Below are 20284 nucleotides of genomic sequence, written 5' to 3'. Positions count from 1 at the left end.
ACTCGGGCGGGTCCCATTGTGACGTCGAACGCTGACCACGGCCCACGTGAGTTTAAAAGGTAATTCTTAAACTTTAAAATGTCTATAACTTTAAAAATATAAGACCAATTTGAATGAAGCTTGCATTAAGGTGACCCCAGGACAATGGTGAGTAAGGATGTGCCTAAATTTGTCGCACTATCGTGTGACGGGGGCTCAAAAATAAGGCATCATCAAATAAACAAGCAAACAAACAAAGAGTTTTAGTAATATACTAGACCAAGTGAACCCGTTGGGTCCAATCCTGGATTGGTGCAGCACCCTCTCCTACCCCCCTCCCTCCCCTCCACACTTCCCCTTCCCCTTCAACCCCCCTTATCCACCCTCCTCCCCCCTCCCTCCCCTCCACACTTCCCCTTCCCCTTCAACCCCCCTTATCCACCCTCCTCCCCCCTCCCTCCCTCCCTCCCTAGGAGATAGATTTAAACTTTAAAATGTGAATAACTTTAAAAATATAACACCGATTTCAATAAAACTACTTGCTTTACCATTAAAGCGACGACGGTGAGTAAGGTGGGCCTAAAATTGTCAAGCTATCGTGTACCGTTTTGGCTGTAGTTCGATCACAAATAAACAAACAAACGAGAGTTTTAGTATATAGATATATAGATGTTTAGATGAGATCATGAATCAATGGCACAGTGGTAGAGTTGCTGCCTTACAGGGCCAGAGACCCGGGTTCAATGCTGACTACAGGGTGCTGTCTGTATGGAGTTTGTACGTTCTCCCTGTAACCACGTGTGTTTTCTCCGGGTGCTCCGGTTTCCTCTCACACTCCAAAGACATACAAGTTTATTGGTTAATTAGCTTCTGTAAATTGTCCATAGCGTGTAGGATTGTGCTAGCGAACGGGGTGATTGCTGGTCGGCACGGATTCAGTGGGCTGAAGGGCCTGTTTCCACGCAGAATCTCAAAACTAAACTAAACTAAATTGAAGTTCTTGTTCCCTAACCACATTTGGCCGGCAACAGTGGGTTTTGAGGCTCATTCTATTGATCGGATTTTTTTTACTCAATAGCAGCATCAACTCCATGTACCTCTCAAATTTCTGGATCATCGATCCATTCAGAGTTGCGTAACATGATGACTGCTTATGCAACATCATGAATCTAGCTTGAGGAAGATCAATGTCAAAACATCACCAGAACTTAAAGATGATCAATAACTCTTGAAGCTGGATCCCATCGCATAGTATGTGATTTATTAACATAAACTGAGAAGACATTTTACATTTTCAATTTAGCTCCAGTTTAAAAATCACAAAGTTCATTTATTTGTGTGTTAGAATCACTGGTAAATATTGTGGAAAAATGCAGCAAACCTGTGCTGACTTCTGTTCCCTCCGTAACTCCCTGGTCTATTCGTCCCTTCCTACCCAAAACACCTCCTCCCCAGGCACTTTCCCCTGCAACCGCAGGAGATGCAACACCTGTCCCTTTACCTCCCCCCTCGACTCCATCCAAGGACCCAAACAGTCTTTCCAGGTGAGACAGAGGTTCACCTGCACCTCCTCCAACCTCATCTATTGTATCCGCTGTTCCAGATGACAACTTCTCTACATCGGCGAGACCAAATGCAGGCTCGGCGATCGTTTCGCTCAACACCTTCGCTCAGTCCGCTTTAACCAACTGGATCTCCTGGTGGCTGAGCACTTCAACTCCCCCTCCCACTCCCAGTCTGACCTTTCTGTCATGGGCCTCCTCCAGTGCCATAGTGAGGCCCACCTCAAATTGGAGGAGCAGCACCTCATATTTCGCTTGGGCAGCTTACAGCCCCGTGGTATGAACATTGACTTCTCCAACTTTAGATAGTCCCTCTGTCCCTCTCTTCCCCTCCCCCTTCCCAGTTCTCCCACTGTCTTCCTGTCTCCACCTATATCCTTTCTTTATCCCCCCCCCGACAACAGTCTGATGAAGGGTCTCGACCCGAAATGTCACCCATTCCTTCTCTCCAAGATGCTGCCTGACCTGCTGAGTTACTCCAGCATTTTGTGATACCTTCTGGTGACGAAAGGGTTGATATTAAATCATGAAATCTCTTCGAAGGTGAAAAGTCACTTGTGGCTGTGTACAGCTTTTGGTGGATCTGCTAAACTGCTTTTGCAGCTAATTAAGAAAATTAATGCCCTGTTTTATCACATTTATTTTGCACAAATTTAGTCATACTCCTTCAATTTCATATTGCTCGGAACATGTTTAGAAACTGGGGAATGTTTCCTTCGAGAAAACGGTATTTGGTAAAAATTCATGCTCAGAAATTAAGAATAATACTTTTATGAAAACAGCAATCATGAGGTTTTCACATAAACATGAATCAATTGGATACACATAACCCAAGGCACAATTTCAGTCTCCATGACTCATCTATAAAATAATTGGCTTGTTTATGTTTGCTTCTGCAGCCTCAGAAAATAATGTGATTGATATGGAAAGCTTGAAGGCCTTGCAAACACTAGCTGCTTCTGAAAATCCAAGTCTACAACAATCAGCTGCTCTCTACTATTTACATATCAGTGAGGAATGTGAGTATGTTATTCGGGTAAAAAAATAGAGATACCCTGCAGATACCTTAAATGTACCAGTAATTGCATTTTAGACCCAAATAGTTAGCAATGGTTTTCTGAAACACAAATCAAAGTGTCACGTTTGCATCCAATTTTCTGGGCTATGATCTGACTATGGATGTCATGAAGCGGAAGACACAGCACCAGTAAAAACAGGTTTCATGGGATTAAGATCAGAACTGGTTTTGTGATCAAAAACAACAAAAGTAATTGCAGTCTCATCAGAGCACACAAGAAGAAAGACATATTAACAGTTCTGATCACCCCATTACAGGAAGGTTCTGGAGCTTTTGGCCCAGTCGGTGCTGAAAAGATTTACCAGAATGCTGCCTGGATTTGGAGATACTGTATTGGCGACAAGGAGAGGTTGGATAAACATGGATTGTTTTCTCTCAAGCATCTGATGCTGAGGGGAAATCTGATAGAAGTACATAACATTTTGAGAGGGATAGATAGTCAGAACCTTTTTTTTTTCCAGGGTGGAAATGTCAAAGACAAAGGCATAGCTTTGAGGTATGAGGGGCAAGTTTGAAGGAGATGTATGGGGCAAGAGTTTTTACACAAGGGTTTTCATATTTCAGATACAGCGCGGAAACAGGCCTTTTCGGCCCACCAAGTCCGCGCCGCTCAGCGATTCCCGCACATTAACACTATCCTACACACACTAGGGACAATTTTTACATTTACCCAGTCAATTAACCTACATACCTGTATGTCTTTGGAGTATGGGAGGAAACCGAAGATCTCGGAGAAAACCCTCGCAGGTCACGGGGAGAACGTACAAACTCCTTACAGTACAGCACCCGTAGTCAGGATCGAACCTGAGTCTCCGGCGCTGCATTCGCTGTAAAGCAGCAACTCTACCGTTGATGTCTGGAACATGCTGCCAGATGTGATGATGGAGGCAGATATAGTAGTGGTGTTTAAGAAGCTTTTAGATAGGCAAGGTTTCAAGGTCAGTTTATTGTCACATGTACCAATTAAGGTATAGTGAAACTCAGGGATATGCAGGGGATGGAGGGATATGGATCATATGAAAACAAATGATATTAATTTGGCACCATGTATGACACAGACATTGTCAGCCGAAGGGCCTGTTCCTGTGCTGTACTGATTTATGCTTTAACACAGATCACATCTAATAAAACCAATTTGATTTCGGTAAGGCTAAACACCATTGCTCTTGGTAGACTTTTGAAGGCCTGTATATGTTCTGCAGAGTCAAAGAGTTAGAAGTTTTTAGAACTTAGTTCATTTGATGATGCATTTATGCAGTTAAGTTGTGAGGTAAATTTGAAGTCATTTTTGCAATTTAATTGATCCAAACATTCAGAAGGAGGAGGCCTGCTCCCTCCAAGCAAAGGGGCAGTTCAGATCGGAGAGCAGAAACAAGGAACAGCAGAGGCTGATTTACACTTTTTTTTTGTTTCGGAAATCACGTAGAAACAATATCCAATGCTAGAAAAAAATGATAGACACAAAAAGCTGGAGTAACTCAGCGGGAGTAACTCAGCAGCATCTCTGGAGAGAAGGAATGGGTGACATTTTCGGGTTGAGAAAACCCGTTTATGTCAATTTACATCTTTCCCAGTGCTATTATTGTGGGAGATGTTTCAGGAGTTATCGAGCTCAAAGAAAAAAATGCCTCTAGTGCACAACCCAGTACTTGGCAGTACATTTTTGGTCTGCTCTTGCATACTCACAAGCAGTGCCATATACCCCCAGCAGTCAAAGAATGGAGAAAATAAAATTGCAGTTGTCCAGATTTTGTGCATCTGCACATTGTGCAATCATTGTGGATAGAACTGAGAAATTTTAAAGGCAAAAAGACCCCAATGGGAGTTATCTACAGGGCCCCAAACAGTAGTCTGGAGATAGGGTGCAAGTTGCATCAGGAGTTAAAATTAGCTTGTAACAAAGGTAATGCTGCGGTGGTTAAGGGAGATTTTAACATGCAGGTAAGACTGGGAAAAGCAAGTTAGTTCTGGACCCCAAGAAAGGGAGTTTGTAGAGTGCCTCTTAGATGGATTCTTAGAGCAGCTTCTACTGGAGCCTACCAGGGAGAAGGCAATTCTGGATTTAGTGTTGTGTAATGAACCGAATTTGATAAGGGAACTCAAGGTAAAGGAACTGTTAGGAGGTAGTGACCATAAAATTATAAATTTTAATCTGCAATTTGAGAGGGAGAAGGTAAAATCAGAAGTGTCAGTATGGCAGTTGAACAAAGGGGACTTTAAGGCATGAGGGAGGAGCTGGCCAAAGTTGACTGGAAAGGGACCCAAGCAGGGATGACGGTGAAATAGCAATGGCAGGAATTTCTGGGAATAATCCAGAAGAAGCAGGATCATTTCATTCCAAAGGGGAAGAAAGATTCCAAGGGGAGTAAGAGGTAACCGTGGCTGACAAGGGAAATTAAGGACAGTATAAAAATAAAAGAGAAGACGTACAACATAGCAAACATGAGTGGCAAGCCAGAGGATTGGGAAAACTTTTAAAGAACAACAGAAGGTAACTAAAAAGGCAATACGGGAGAAAAGATGAAGTATGAAGGTAAGCTAGCCTAGAATATAAAGGAGGATAGTGAAAGCTTCGTTAGGTATGTGAAGAGGAAAAAAATAGTTAATACAAATGTGGGTACCTTGAAGACTGAAACAGGTGAATTAATAATGGGGAACAAGGAAATGGCAGACGAGTTGAATAGGTACTTTGGTTCTGTCTTCACTAAGGAAGACACAAACAATCTCCCAGATGTACCAGGGGACAGAGCTTCAAGGGTGACAGAGGAACTGAAGGAAATTCGCATTAGGCAGGAAACGGTGTTGGGTAGACTGATGAGACTGAAGGCTGATAAATCCCCACGGCCTGATGGTCTGCATCCCAGGGTACTTAAGGAGGTGGCTCTAGAAATTGTGGACGCATTGGTGATCATTTTCCAATGTTCTATAGATACTGGATCAGTTCCTGTGGATTGGAGGGTAGCTAATGTTATCCCACGTTTCAAGAAAGGAGGGAGAGAGAAAGCAGGGAATTATAGACCAGTTAGCCTGACATCGGTGGTGGGGAAGATGCTGGAATCAATTATTATTAAAGATGTAATAGCGGCGCATTTGGATAGCAGTAACAGAATCAGTCCAAGTCAGCATGGATTTACGAAGGGGAATTCTTGTTTGACTAATCCTGGAATTTTTTGAGGATGTAACAACTAAAATTGATAAGGGAGAGCCAGTGGATGTAGTATATCTGGACTTTCAGAAAGGTCCCACACAGAAGATTAGTGGACAAAATTAGAGCACATGGTGTTGGGGGTAGGGTATTGACATGGATAGAAAATTGGTTGGCAGACAGGAAACAAAGAGTAGGAATTAACGGGTCCCTTTCAGAATGGCAGGTAGTGACTAGTGGGGTGCCGCAAGGCTCGGTGCTGGGACCGCAGCTTTTACAATATATATTAATGATTTAGATGAATGAATTAAAAGTGACATTAGCAAATTTGCAGATGACACAAAGTTGAGTGGCAGTGTGAGTTGTGAAGAGGATGGTATGAGGATGCAGGGTGACTTGGATAGGTTGTGTAAGTGGGCAGATTCATGGCAGATGCAGTATAATGTGGATAAATGTGAAGTTATCCACTTTGGTGGCAAGAACAAGAAGGCAGATTATTAGCTGAATGGTGTCAGATTAGGAAAAGGGGAAGTGCAATGAGACCTGGGTGTCCATGTCAACAGGCAGTGAAGAAAGCTAATGGCATGTTGACCTTCATAATGAGAGGATTTGAGTATAAGAGTAAAGAGGTCCTTCTGCAGTTGTACAGGGCCCTGGTGAGACCACACCTGAGTATTGTGTGCAGTTTTGGTCTAATTTGAGGAAGGACATTCTTGCTATTGAGGTTCACGAGGTTAATTCCCAGGATGGCGGGACTGTCATATGATGAAAGAATGGTACTACTGGGCTTGGATTCACTGGAATTTAGAAGGATGAGAGGGGATCTTATAGAAACATATAAAATTATTAAGGGATTGGACACTCTAGAGGTAGGAAACATGTTCCTGGTGTTGGGGGAGTCCAGAACCAGGGGCCACAGTTTAAGAATAAGGGGTAGGCCATTTAGAACTGAGCTGAGGAAAAACTTTTTCACCCAGAGAGTTGTGAATTTGTGGAATTCTCTGCCTCAGAAGGCAGCGGAGGCTGATTCACTGGATGCATTCAAAAGAGAGTTAGGTAGAGCTCTTAGGGCTAGCGGAATCAAGGGATATGGGGAGAAGGCAGGAATGGGGTACTGATTGTGGATGATCAGCCATGACCACATTGAATGGCGGTGCTGGCTCGAAGGGCCAAATAGTCTACTCCTGCACCTATTTTCTATGTATTTATGTATCTATACAACTAATTTTTATCAATTATTTTTACCAGTGAAGAGTGAGCTGCCTGAAGAATACCTGGAGCCGTATCATAATTTGTTACAGTCCTGTGATTTGGAAGTACAAAGGAAGACATCTCTATCTCTGGTCAATCTCTTAGTAGAGGGTAATGGTGAGTAGGCCAGTCGAGGGATGACATGTTTGTGCCTGTTAAAATTGCAATATATATATGCCTCTTAATTGATCTTGAAAGTCTTTAAAGAAATGGTTGGAAGCATTTGCAGGCTCTGCAATTTGTTCTGCAAAAAAATAGACAACCTGATCTGCCAGCAGATTGTCTAGACTTTAATATCTTTGATGGAAAAGACAGCCAGGAAAGAATATTTCCAGGAAAATCAACTGTTGAGTTAAAAGGTTTAGGCTATTGGGCCATTGGGCGCATGAGAGGCAGAAGAGCAATCAAGCCAGTTGAGGACCACGGGAAGAAAGACGGGTCAGGGTGACTTGGACAGGTTGTGTGAGTGGGTGGATACATGGCAGATGCAGTTTAATGTAGATAAGTGTGAGGTTATTCACTTTGGAAGTAAGAATAGAAAGGCAGATTATTATCTGAATGGTGTCAAGTTAGGAAGAGGGGATGTTCAACGAGATCTGGGTGTCCTAGTGCATCAGTCACTGAAAGTAAGCATGCAGGTACAGCAGGCAGTGAAGAAAGCCAATGGAATGTTGGCCTTTGTAACAAGAGGAGTTGAGTAAAGGAGCAAAGAGGTCCTTCTACAGTTGTACCGGGCCCTGGTGAGACCGCACCTGGAGTACTGTGTGCAGTTTTGGTCTCCAAATTTGAGGAAGGATATTCTTGCTATTGAGGGTGTGCAGCGTAGGTTCACTAGGTTAATTCCCGGAATGGCGGGACTGTCGTATGTTGAAAGGCTGGAGCAATTAGGCTTGTATACAATGGAATTTAGAAGGATGAGGGGGGATCTTATTGAAACATATAAGATAATTAGGGGATTGGACATATTAGAGGCAGGAAACATGTTCCCAATGTTGGGGGAGTCCAGAACAAGGGGCCACAGTTTAAGAATAAGGGGTAGGCCATTTAGAACGGAGATGAGGAAGAACTTTTTCAGTCAGAGAGTGGTGAAGGTGTGGAATTCTCTGCCTCAGAAGGCAGTGGAGGCCAGTTCGTTGGATGCTTTCGAGAGAGCTGGATAGAGCTCTTAAGGATAGCGGAGTGAGGGGGTATGGGGAGAAGGCAGGAACGGGGTACTGATTGAGAGTGATCAGCCATGATCGCATTGAATGGCGGTGCTGGCTCGAAGGGCTGAATGGCCTACTCCTGCACCTATTGTCTATTGTCTATTGTCTATAACGGAAGGGTTTAATCCTCAACATCCCCCTGTTCCTCTTTTCCCAATCTCTCAGTTCACTGTGGGGAACGGCGCGGCTGTTATTCAGTCGATAAGACAGACTTGCTGCAAAAGCATTTATCAATGGGCAAACACAATGGGCAAACACAATGGGTACAAATTTGATTTAATACGGTTACCATGTTTAGAACCACTGGATCAGATCATTTACTACAGAATGAAGCCATTGAGCCTATCACAGCTGCGCAAGTCTGAAAAGCTCAGCAGGGTTATCACACTTTCCAACACCCAGCTGCACAGCACTGGTTCTGCAGTCAGGTATTTCCACATCCAAGTATTTATTAAATTTGACAAAGGCTTTTGCCTTTACCCCCCCCCCCCCCCCCCCCATTCAGGTAGCGAAACACAGTTTGTTCCCCATCAAGCAACCACCAGCTGAAGTGCATTACATTCATCATCCCTGTAATCATTCTACTGGTTAAATCTATGCCACTGGGTTTTTGATGCCACTGCTGAGAGATACCTATTCTATTTAAGCCCATCAAAAATGTATACACCTCATTTAAATCTTCACATTCCCCTCTCTTCCAAAGAAAACAACCCCAGCCTATCCAATCTATGCTGCACTCTCCCCCCTATAATTGCATCTTTCTTGTAATGTGACCAACACTGTAAGGTGTACTCGTATTGTAACCACCTCTGCAATAAGTTATTCCTTTCACCTTTTGACCACTCTACCAACATGCCCTTCCATTCTTAAGGAATTGCAAAAATATACAGCTTGGTTCTTCTATCTTTCTCATCTGTCACTGTCTGCAAATTTCTTATTTATTTCCTTGCCTTGTCAACAAGCATGAGACCTTATACTTCTTCACATTAAATTCAATTTCACATTTTTCTGTCCAACTAACTAAAGCTAAAGTCTAAAGCTTTCCTGGCTACTGTCAACCACACAGCTCGACATTCCATCATCTGAAAACCTCTTTGTTACTTTTCGTGCATTTTGATTTAAATCATTGATAAACAAGCCCAAAGAACAGGGGACTGAATATTAACCCCAGCGAAAATCCACAGGAAGTAGCCTTCATAAAAACACCATCACCGATTGGGCTTTGCTAATGGAGCAGTTATGGATAGAATTTGCTTCCTTCCCATGAATGCGATGAGATTTTACTTCTTTGACCTGCCTGACTTTTTTTGAAAAGGTCTTGCTGAAATTCATGTAGATCATATCAAAGCCACTGTCTCACTGACCCTCTTTGTTATCAACTCTGAAAGCTCAATTAATCAGACATGATGTTACCGACCAAATCTCTTTTGACAGTTACTAATTGTCTTAAGATGCCTCAGAGAATTGAATTCAATAATCTGTCCACTAACAATATTAAATTAAATGACTTGTCTTATCATTTCCTCCTTTTTTAAACAACGTAACCACAATGTGAGCTCCCAATTCTCTGGAGCCATCCATTTCTGCAATGAGGGAGAAATGGAAAATGGTGGTTAGGGCTTCTGTTATTTCCTCCTTCATTTTTTTTTTAACAGCCTGGGATGCATTTCATCCAAGCCTCGTGACTTGTCCACTTTCAAACATGCTAAATCCCTATAAACAATCTCTCTTACTGTGTTTATCCCATCGAATACTTCACACTTCTCTTTAACAAAACATTATGGCGAGTCTGGAGGCTTGTTCTTTGTTAAAGAAGTTTATTGCGGCAGCAATATTCGATTACAAAGTATAACAAACGAAATTACAGACAACCATTAAATCAAACTGTTCGCTTCGAAGTTCTCTTCCCACTGACTGGTTTTGGGCGCCAAAACCACCACCTGACCTAGCTGGCCAATCCGAGGGTTCGACTCTCAGGACCAATCCCTATGGTCGCTACATGACCCCCCCCCAGAACCCAAGGTACGGAATCTAGCAGGGAGCTGGATTTCGCGACCAGCACGAATAAGGAGAGGGGCTGCAGGAACCACAGGAGCAGGGGGTCCCGGATCAGGTGGACTTGCAGGAGGACGGCCCCGCCGAGGCGGTTGACCGACCAGGACAGGGTGGTCCTGATCCAAGTGTGCAGGTTTGAGCCTGGACACGGAGACGAGCTCACTCCTGCCCCCAACATCCAAGGTGAAGGTGACCGTCCCTTTACGCAACACGCGGAACGGTCCTTCATAGACCCTCTGCAACGGGGAACGATGGGCATCTCTGCGCAGAAACACAAATTCACAGTCCTTCAAGGCAGGCGGTTCATGCACCATGGAACACCTGTGACGCGAAGTAGGAACCGGAGCCAGGGAACCCACTCGCGCCCGGAGGGATGCTAAAACCGACGGAACCGAGGGCTGCTGACCAGAGGACTCCGGAAGGAAATCCCCGGGCACTCTGAGTGGCGAGCCATATACCAGTTCCGCCGACGAAGTTCCAAGGTCCTGCTTAGGAGCAGTACGGATGCCCAAAAGGACCCAGGGGAGCTGGTCTACCCAGTCAGGGCCGTCCAGCCGCGCACTGAGGGCCGCCTTAAGTTGCCGGTGAAACCGTTCCACGAGCCCATTAGCCTGTGGGTGGTACGCCATGGTCTGCTGCAACCGGGAACCGTACAGCTCCGCTAGCTTAGCCCAAAGGGCAGAGGTGAACTGGGACCCCCGGTCGGTGGTAATGACGGATGGAACACCGAAACGGGCCACCCAATGGAGGGCCAGGGCCCGGGCACAAGAGGCGGCGGAGGTGTCGGACAACGGGAAGGCCTCCGGCCAACGGGTAAATCGGTCAACCACCGTGAGTAGGTGAGTGTAGCCCCTGGAGGAAGGCAAGGGCCCAACTAAATCAACGTGAATATGGAAAAAAACGGACCGCAGGGACCGCAAACTCCTGCACCGGAGATTGGACATGCCTGTGAACTTTAGCGGTCTGGCAGGGAACACTGGAATGGGCCCAAGCGGCTACTTGCTTCCGCAGGCCATGCCACACAAACCTAGCGGCTACTAAGGCAGAGGTGGAGCGAATGGACGGGTGCGCCAGCCCATGAATGGCATCAAACACCCGGCGCTGAAGGGCGGCCGGCACCACCGGCCTAGGGCGGGGAAGGGAAACATCACACCAGACTTTTGTACCCGCAGGCCCGCAAGCCACTTGGGCCAACTTCAACCCCGATGTGGTGGACTGGTATGCTGAGGCAGTGTCTGCCAGGCGCTGTGCCTCCGCAAGCTCCTGGAAATCCACCTCGCATTCCACCGCTGAAATTGGGGAAATGGCTGGCCGGGACAGGGCGTCAGCAACGGCATTAAGCTTACCCGCGACGTGGCAGACATCGGTAGTAAACTCTGAGATGGCAGTCAGGTGCCGCTGCTGGCGGGCCAACCATGGGTCGGACACTTTCGAAAAAGCAAAAGTCAATGGTTTGTGGTCCGTAAAGGCCACAAATGGGCGGCCTTCTAGAAAATACTTAAAGTGGCAGACAGCTAAATAGAGAGCCAGAAGCTCTCGGTCAAAGGCGCTATACTTCAGCTCAGCCGGATTAAGCTGTCGGCTGAAAAACGCCAAGGGCTGCCAACTGCCATCTACATGCTGTTCCAAAACCCCTCGACCGTCGGGGCCGTGGGGGTGGAGGCGCTCGGGTGGACGAGCATGGTGGCATCTGCCAGAGCCACTTTAGCTGCCTCAAAGGCCGTCTCAGCGGCCGCCGACCACTCCAACTCGACAGGTTTGCCTGCGAGACACTGGAAGAGCGGACGCATGACCCGTGCCGCTGCCGGCACGAACCAATGATAGAAATTCACCCTGCCCACGAACTCCTGCAACCCCTTTACTGTGATGGGCCGCGGGAAGGCACGAACAGCCTCAACTTTTTCGGGCAAAGGAGTGATGCCGTCTGAGGTGATCCGGTGTCCTAAGAAATCAATAGAGTGGAGGCCAAATTGACACTTGGAGGGGTGTATGATGAGCCCGTGGTCTTGAAGCCGCCGGAACACGGTCCGCAAATGGACCAGGTGTTCCTGCTCCAAGCGACTGGCGACCAGGATATCATCCAAATAAATGAAAACAAAAGACAAATCCCGACCAACATGGTCCATAAGCCGCTGGAAAGCCTGTGCCGCGTTTTTCAAACCGAAAGGCATGCGCAACCATTCGAACAACCCGAACGGAGTGATCGTGGCAGTCTTTGGTATGTCTTCCAGATGCACAGGAATCTGGTGGTAGCCCCACACCAAGTCAATTTTGGAGAATACCATGGCACCTTCCAGCCCAGACGAGAAGTCCTGGATGTGCGGTATGGGGTAGCGGTCTGCCGTGGTGACGGCGTTAAGGCGTCGGTAATCTCCACATGGTCTCCACCCCCCAGATGCTTTGGAGACCATATGCAATGGAGAGGCCCACGGGCTGTCGGACCGACGGACAATGCCCATTCGTTCCATCTTCTGAAATTCTGCACGCGCTACCATCAGTTTGTCCGGCGGCAATCTCCGGGCCCGAGCGAAAACGGGGACCCCTCGGTGGGAATGTGATGGACAATGCCGTGCCTTGCAGAAGGGGCGTCGAAACACTGAACCAGCAGCTCCGGAAACTCAGCCAGGACCGCAGCATACGGGTCGGAGGCCGCGACAACGGCCTGGATAGTCGGGCTGGGCGGGGTGACCAGCGGTGGAGCAGCGGGCTCATCGCTGCTAACGGAGGGTCGAAGGCCTTTACCTCGGACATCGGGAACTAGCGAAAAGGCCCAGAAGAAATCTGCGCCCAGGATCGCCTGACCGACTTCCGCGACGATAAACGACCATTCGTACGTGCGTGTGCCTAAAGCCAGAGACATTGCCCACGTACCATACGTGCGGATGGGGCTACCATTAACCGCGATGAGGGTAGGCCCTCTCTTACCCAATCGGGCTTCGAGGTCGGTCGGCGGCACGATGCTGACTATGGCTCCCATGTCGACCAAGAACTCTGTGTCTGTGAATCGATCTCGGACGTAGAGGCGTCGGTTCTGGCCAATCGCAACCGCCTCTATGTACGATCGGCTGAGGCATTTCCCGAGAAGGTGCAAGGTGAGCGGCAGTTGCGGGCTTCTCCACCCCATCGCAGATGATAATAACACCAGTCGCGCTTGTGTGGATCTTTTTGGCGGGCTTTTGGAGAAATGGCGGGAGTCGCGGCGCCATCTTGGTGCCGCTGCGGGCTGCCCGATGGTGCCGAGACCCTGTTGATCGAACTGTGTTTTTTCGATTTGGACGCCATGAGCGCATCGGCTTTCTCCGCGTATGCCACGGGGTCCTTAAAAGAACAATCCGTGAGCATAAGCCTAACATCTTCTGGAAGTTGCTCTCGGAATGCCTGCTCGAACATGAGGCAATCCTTGTGCTCACCTGCCAGCGCCAACATTTCGGCCATGAGGGCGGACGGCAGCCGATCTCCGAGATCCGGCAGGTGCATAAGCCTCTCAGCTCGATCATGCCTACTGAATCCGAAGGTTCGAAGCATGAGTACCTTCAGCGCCTCATACTTGCCGTCTGCAGGAGGGGAGGTGATGAACTGCATCACCCGCGTGGACGTCTCAGGCCGTAGAGCGCTGACCAGGTAATAATACTTTGTCTCGTCCACCGAGATGTTTCTCAGGTGGAACTGAGCTTCAGCATGGGCAAACCAAAGGTGTGGTTGATGTGCCCAAAACGGAGGAAGATGAACTCTGACCGCGTTTAGCTGCGGTACGCCGGGCGTTAGAACCGAAGAAGGGGCGTCTTGTCCCTCCATGGTAGATGATTGGCTAGATCACGTCGGGGTCACCAATATGGCGAGTCTGGAGGCTTGTTCTTTGTAATCGAATATTGCTGCCGCAATAAACTTCTTTAACAAAGTATAACAAACGAAATTACAGACAACCATTAAATCAAACTGTTCGCTTCGGTTCTCTTCCCACTGACTGGTTTTGGGCGCCAAAACCACCACCTGACCTAGCTGGCCAATCCGAGGGTTCGACTCTCAGGACCAATCCCTATGGTCGCTACAACATCAACATTGTCCCCCTCTATTGTGAAGAGAGCTGCAAAGTATACATTAGTGTTGTGTAATGATCCTGATCTGATAAGGGGACTAGAGGTAAAAGAGCCATTAGGAGGCAGTGATCACAACATGATAAGTTTTACTCTGCAAATGGAAAGGCAGAAGGGAAAATCGGAAGTGTCGGTATTACAGTATAGCAAAGGGGATTACAGAGGCATGAGGCGGGAGCTGGCCAAAATTGATTGGAAGGAGGCCCTAGCAGGGAAGACGGTAGAACAGCAATGGCAGGTATTCCTGGGAATAATGCAGAGGTTGCAGGATCAATTTATTCCAAAGAGGTGGAAAGACTCTAAGGGGAGTAAGAGACACCTGTGGCTGACAAGGGAAGTCAGGGACAGCATAAAAATTAAGGAGAGGAAGTATAACATAGCAAAGAAGAGTGGGAAGACAGAGGATTGGGACTCTTTTAAAGAGCAACAAAAGTTAACGAGAAAAGATGAGGTACGAGGGTAAACTAGCCAATAATATAAAGGAGGATAGCAAAAGTTTTTTTAGGTACGTGAAGAGGAAAAAAATAGTCAAGGCAAATGTGGGTCCCTTGAAGACAGAAGCAGGGGAATTTATTATGGGGAACAAAGAAATGGCAGACGAGTTAAACCGTTACTTTGGATCTGTCTTCACTGAGGAAGATACACACAATCTCCCAAATGTTCTAGGGGCTGGAGAACCTAGGGTGATGGAGGAACTGAAGGAAATCCACATTAGGCAGGAAATGGTTTTGGGTAGACTGATGGGACTGAAGGCTGATAAATCCCCAGGGCCTGATGGTCTGCATCCCAGAGTACTTAAGGAGGTGGCTCTAGAAATAGTGGAAGCATTGGAGATCATTTTTCAATGTTCTATAGATTCAGGATCAGTTCCTGTGGATTGGAGGATAGCAAATGTTATCCCACTTTTTAAGAAAGGAGGGAGAGAGAAAACGGGTAATTATAGACCAGTTAGTCTGACATCAGTGGTGGGGAAAATGCTGGAGTCAATTATAAAAGACGAAATTGCTGAGCATTTGGATAGCAGTAACGGGATCGTTCCGAGTCAGCATGGATTTATGAAGGGGAAATCATGCTTGACAAATCTACTGGAATTTTTTGAGGATGTAACTAGGAAAATTGACAAGGGAGAGTCAGTGGATGTGGTGTACCTCGACTTTCAGAAAGCCTTCGACAAGGTCCCACATAGGAGATTAGTGGGCAAAATTAGGGCACATGGTATTGGGGGTAGGGTACTGACATGGATAGAAAATTGGTTAACAGACAGAAAGCAAAGAGTGGGGATAAATGGGTCCCTTTCGGAATGGCAGGCAGTGACCAGTGGGGTACCACAAGGTTCGGTGCTGGGACCCCAGCTATTTACGATATACATTAATGACTTAGACGAAGGGATTAAAAGTACCATTAGCAAATTTGCAGATGATACTAAGTTGGGGGGTAGTGTGAATTGTGAGGAAGATGCAATAAGGCTGCAGGGTGACCTGGACAGGTTGTGTGAGTGGGCGGATACATGGCAGATGCAGTTTAATGTAGATAAGTGTGAGGTTATTCACTTTGGAAGTAAGAATAGAAAGGCAGATTATTATCTGAATGGTGTCAAGTTAGGAGGAGGGGGAGTTCAACGAGATCTGGGTGTCCTAGTGCATCAGTCAATGAAAGGAAGCATGCAGGTTCAGCAGGCAGTGAAGAAAGCCAATGGAATGTTGGCCTTCGTAACAAGAGGAGTTGAGTATAGGAGCAAAGAGGTCCTTCTACAGTTGTACCGGGCCCTGGTGAGACCGCACCTGGAGTACTGTGTGCAGTTTTGGTCTCCAAATTTGAGGAAGGATATTCTTGCTATGGAGGGCGTGCAGCGTAGGTTCACTAGATTAATTCCCGGAATGGCGGGACTGTCGTATGTTGAAAGGCTGGAGCGATTGGGCTTGTATACACTGGAATTTAGAAGGATGAGGGGGGATCTTATTGAAACATATAAGATAATTAGGGGATTGGACACATTAGAGGCAGATAACATGTTCCCAATGTTGGGGGAGTCCAGAACAAGGGGCCACAGTTTGAGAATAAGGGGTAGGCCATTTAGAACGGAGATGAGGAAGAACTTTTTCAGTCAGAGGGTGGTGAAGGTGTGGAATTCTCTGCCTCAGAAGGCAGTGGAGGCCAGTTCGTTGGATGCTTTCAAGAGAGAGCTGGATAGAGCTCTTAAGGATAGCGGAGTGAGGGGGTATGGGGAGAAGGCAGGAACGGGGTACTGATTGATAGTGATCAGCCATGATCGCATTGAATGGCGGTGCTGGCTCGAAGGGCTGAATGGCCTACTCCTGCACCTATTGTCTATTGTCTATTGTCTATTATGAATCTTGCCCGCATCCACTGCTTCCATGCATACATCGGTTCATAAGTTCATAAGGGATTGGAGCAGAATTAGGCTATTCAGGCCATGAAGACTACTCCACCTTTCAATCTTGGCTGATCTATCTTTATCTCTCTTAACTCCATTCTCCTGCCTTCTCCCCATAATCCCTGACACCCATACTAATCAAGAATCTATCAATCTCTGCCTTAAAAATATCCATTGACTTGGCCTCCACAACCTTCTGTGGCAATGAATTCCACAAATTCACCACCCTCTGATTAAAGAAATTCCTCCCCATCTCCTTCCCAAAAGAGTCCTTTAATCCTGAAGCTATGACCTGAAGCATAGGAGATTTGTGGGCAAAATTAGAGCACATGGTATTGGGGGTAGGGTACTGACATGGATAGAAAATTGGTTGACAGACAGAAAGCAAAGAGTGGGGATAAATGGGTCCCTTTCGGAATGGCAGGCAGTGACCAGTGGGGTACCACAAGGTTCGGTGCTGGGACCCCAGCTATTTACGATATACATTAATGACTTAGATGAAGGGATTAAAAGTACCATTAGCAAATTTGCAGATGATACGAAGCTGGGGGGTAGTGTGAATTGTGAGGAAGATGCAATAAGGCTGCAGGGTGACTTGGACAGGTTGTGTGAGTGGGCGGATACATGGCAGATGCAGTTTAATGTAGATAAGTGTGAGGTTATTCACTTTGGAAGTAAGAATAGAAAGGCAGATTATTATCTGAATGGTGTCAAGTTAGGAAGAGGGGATGTTCAACGAGATCTGGGTGTCCTAGTGCATCAGTCACTGAAAGGAAGCATGCAGGTACAGCAGGCAGTGAAGAAAGCCAATGGAATGTTGGCCTTCATAATAAGAGGAGTTGAGTATAGGAGCAAAGAGGTCCTTCTACAGTTGTACCGGGCCCTGGTGAGACCGCACCTGGAGTACTGTGTGCAGTTTTGGTCTCCAAATTTGAGGAAGGATATTCTTGCTATTGAGGGCGTGCAGCATAGGTTCACTAGGTTAATTCCCGGAATGGCGGGACTGTCGTATGTTGAAAGGCTGGAGCAATTAGGCTTGTATACACTGGAATTTAGAAGGATGAGGGGGGATCTTATTGAAACATATAAGATAATTAGGGGATTGGACACATTAGAGGCAGGAAACATGTTCCCAATGTTGGGGGAGTCCAGAACAAGGGGCCACAGTTTAAGAATAAGGGGTAGGCCATTTAGAACGGAGATGAGGAAGAACTTTTTCAGTCAGAGAGTGGTGAAGGTGTGGAATTCTCTGCCTCAGAAGGCAGTGGAGGCCAGTTCGTTGGATGCTTTCAAGAGAGAGCTGGATAGAGCTCTTAAGGATAGCGGAGTGAGGGGGTATGGGGAGAAGGCAGGAACGGGGTACTGATTGAGAGTGATCAGCCATGATCGCATTGAATGACGGTGCTGGCTCGAAGGGCTGAATGGCCTACTCCTGCACCTATTGTCTATTGTCTATTGTCTATTGTCTATTGACCTCTGGTCCTAGGCTCTCCCACTAATGGAAACATCCTTCCACATCCACTCTATCCCGGTCTTTCAATATTCGCTAAGTTTCAATGAGGTCCCCCTCATCCTTCTAAACTTCAACGAGTAGAGGGCCAGTGCCGTCAAACACTCATCAGATGTTAACCCACTCATTCCTGGGATTATTCTCATAAACCGCCTCTGGATCCTCTCCAATTAGGGGCCCAAAATTGCTCACAATACTCCAACTGCAGTCTGACCAGTTAGACTGACTATAGAGCTTCAGCATCACAACCCTGTTTTTGAATTCTAGTCCTCTCGACATAAATGCGAGCATTGCGTTTGCCTTCCTTACTACCGATTCGATTTACAAATGAACTTTTTGGGAATCCTGCACCATTACTCCCAAGTCCCTTTGCACCTCCGATTTCTGAATGTTATTTTGTAGTCCTTAAGTCCTATTCTTTCCTCAGTTATTCTCTTGCTCTTTATGATCCTTCTATACCCTCGTTTTAATGGACCATTGGGGGTGGGGGCAGACAATCTTATTGCTGATTGTCCGCTATAACTTTTGTTTTGGTCACAATGTTCTTGCAAAGATGTTGTTAAGCTTGAAAGGGTTCAGAGAAGATTTATCAAGATGTTGCCAGGACTCGCAGGACTGAGTTACAGAGAGAGGTTGAACAGGCTGGGACTATATTCCTTGGAGTGCAGGAAGATGAGGGGAGATCTAATAGTGGTGTACAAAATCATGAGAGGAGTAGATCGGGTAGATGCACAGAATCTCTTGCCCAGAGTAGGGGAATCGAGGACCAGAGGACATAGGTTTAAGGTGAGATGGGCAAGATTTAATGGGAACCTAATGGGTCACTTTTTTACACAAAGGGTGGTGGGTGTATGGAACAAACTGCTGAGGAGGTGGTTGAGGCAGGTTCGATCGCAACATTTAAGACTCATTTGGACAGGGTAGGTTTAGAGGAATGATGGCCAAAAGCAGGCAGGTGGGACGTGTAGATGGGGCAAGTTGGGCCAAAGGGCCTGTTTCCTTGTTGTACGACTCCCTTGAGACCCTTCTTCAGTCTCAGTCCGGAACTGGGCTTGGAATCCAGGTGAGATGACGGCCCCAGCCTGCTGGCGGCAGGGGGAGAGGGGAGGATCGGTGAGGTCAGTAGTCACAGCCCACAGGCGGCCGTAGTGCTGGTAAGGGTGGTGGTGGTAGTGCCCCAGAAGCGTCCGAGGAAGCTGTGCGGGTGGGCGGTGGTAGCAGAAAGTCCGGTGTAGATGTCCGGAGCAAGCCAGGGGTGGTGGAGGCAGCGGGAGCTGTGAGCGACCAGCCAGTCGGCGGGAGCTGGGCCTGGCGTCAGCAGCCGTCAGTAGGTCCATCGCTATAACCTACATCTATTGCATAGAGGTCCAATAAAACAAGGCTTTACAGTATTTGAAAGACATATTTGTATTTTCTTTTATTTGTTAGTATTTTTCTTTTTTTTTGCCATCCTAATTTCCCTTTTAATTTCTCCCCTACATATTTATATTCTTGTGCAACATTGCGCTTTTGATATCTGATGTCAGCTTCCTATATTTGTTTTATCTTACGTGCAACCCAAGGACTCTAGACTTAACGAAAAACCTTTGTTTTTTGTTGAGACAAGAACCTCTTTCTTGTCAGCTTCCCACAGCTTTGATCATGACTCACCTTTAGTTAGGTGTGCTCCAGTCAATTTTCACGGAGTCAGCTCTTGGTACCTGCACAACTGGCCTTACTCCACTTCAGATGATTTAGTACTATTTTACCTTTATGCTTTTCCATAGTTACACTAAACCTAACAACATTGTGATCAGAACCACACAATGCTCTTGCAAAATTTCTTCAATCAATTCCTTCAAAATTTCTTCCTCATTCCTGAAAATTAAATCCAATCATTAAACACCCGTCTTGTTGGACTTTATAATGGCTAGAAGAGTTTTCTTGAACACAGTTTAGAAATTCAATGCCCTCCATATCTTACACACTAATTGTTTGCTTAATAATATAATTATTATCTCCTCTCAGTTT

The 20284-nt window shown here is 46.5% G+C and overlaps 1 protein-coding gene across 1 annotated transcript in view; it reads left to right on the top strand.

Moving 5' to 3' along the window:
- LOC144594044 (uncharacterized) overlaps positions 1-20284 on the top strand; it is a 50278-nt gene that overhangs the window by 2013 nt on the left and 27981 nt on the right. The window contains exons 2-3 of the mRNA XM_078400213.1: positions 2441-2560; positions 7013-7132. Of these exons, the coding sequence (XP_078256339.1) occupies positions 2441-2560; positions 7013-7132 (240 nt within the window). The remainder of the gene's footprint in view (positions 1-2440; positions 2561-7012; positions 7133-20284) is intronic.

Source organism: Rhinoraja longicauda, chromosome 5, assembly GCF_053455715.1.
Source record: "Rhinoraja longicauda isolate Sanriku21f chromosome 5, sRhiLon1.1, whole genome shotgun sequence".
Classification (NCBI taxonomy): Eukaryota; Metazoa; Chordata; class Chondrichthyes; order Rajiformes; family Arhynchobatidae; genus Rhinoraja; species Rhinoraja longicauda.
The sequence above is the reverse complement of the archived record's forward strand: the minus strand, read 5'-3'. Positions and strand labels throughout refer to the sequence as shown.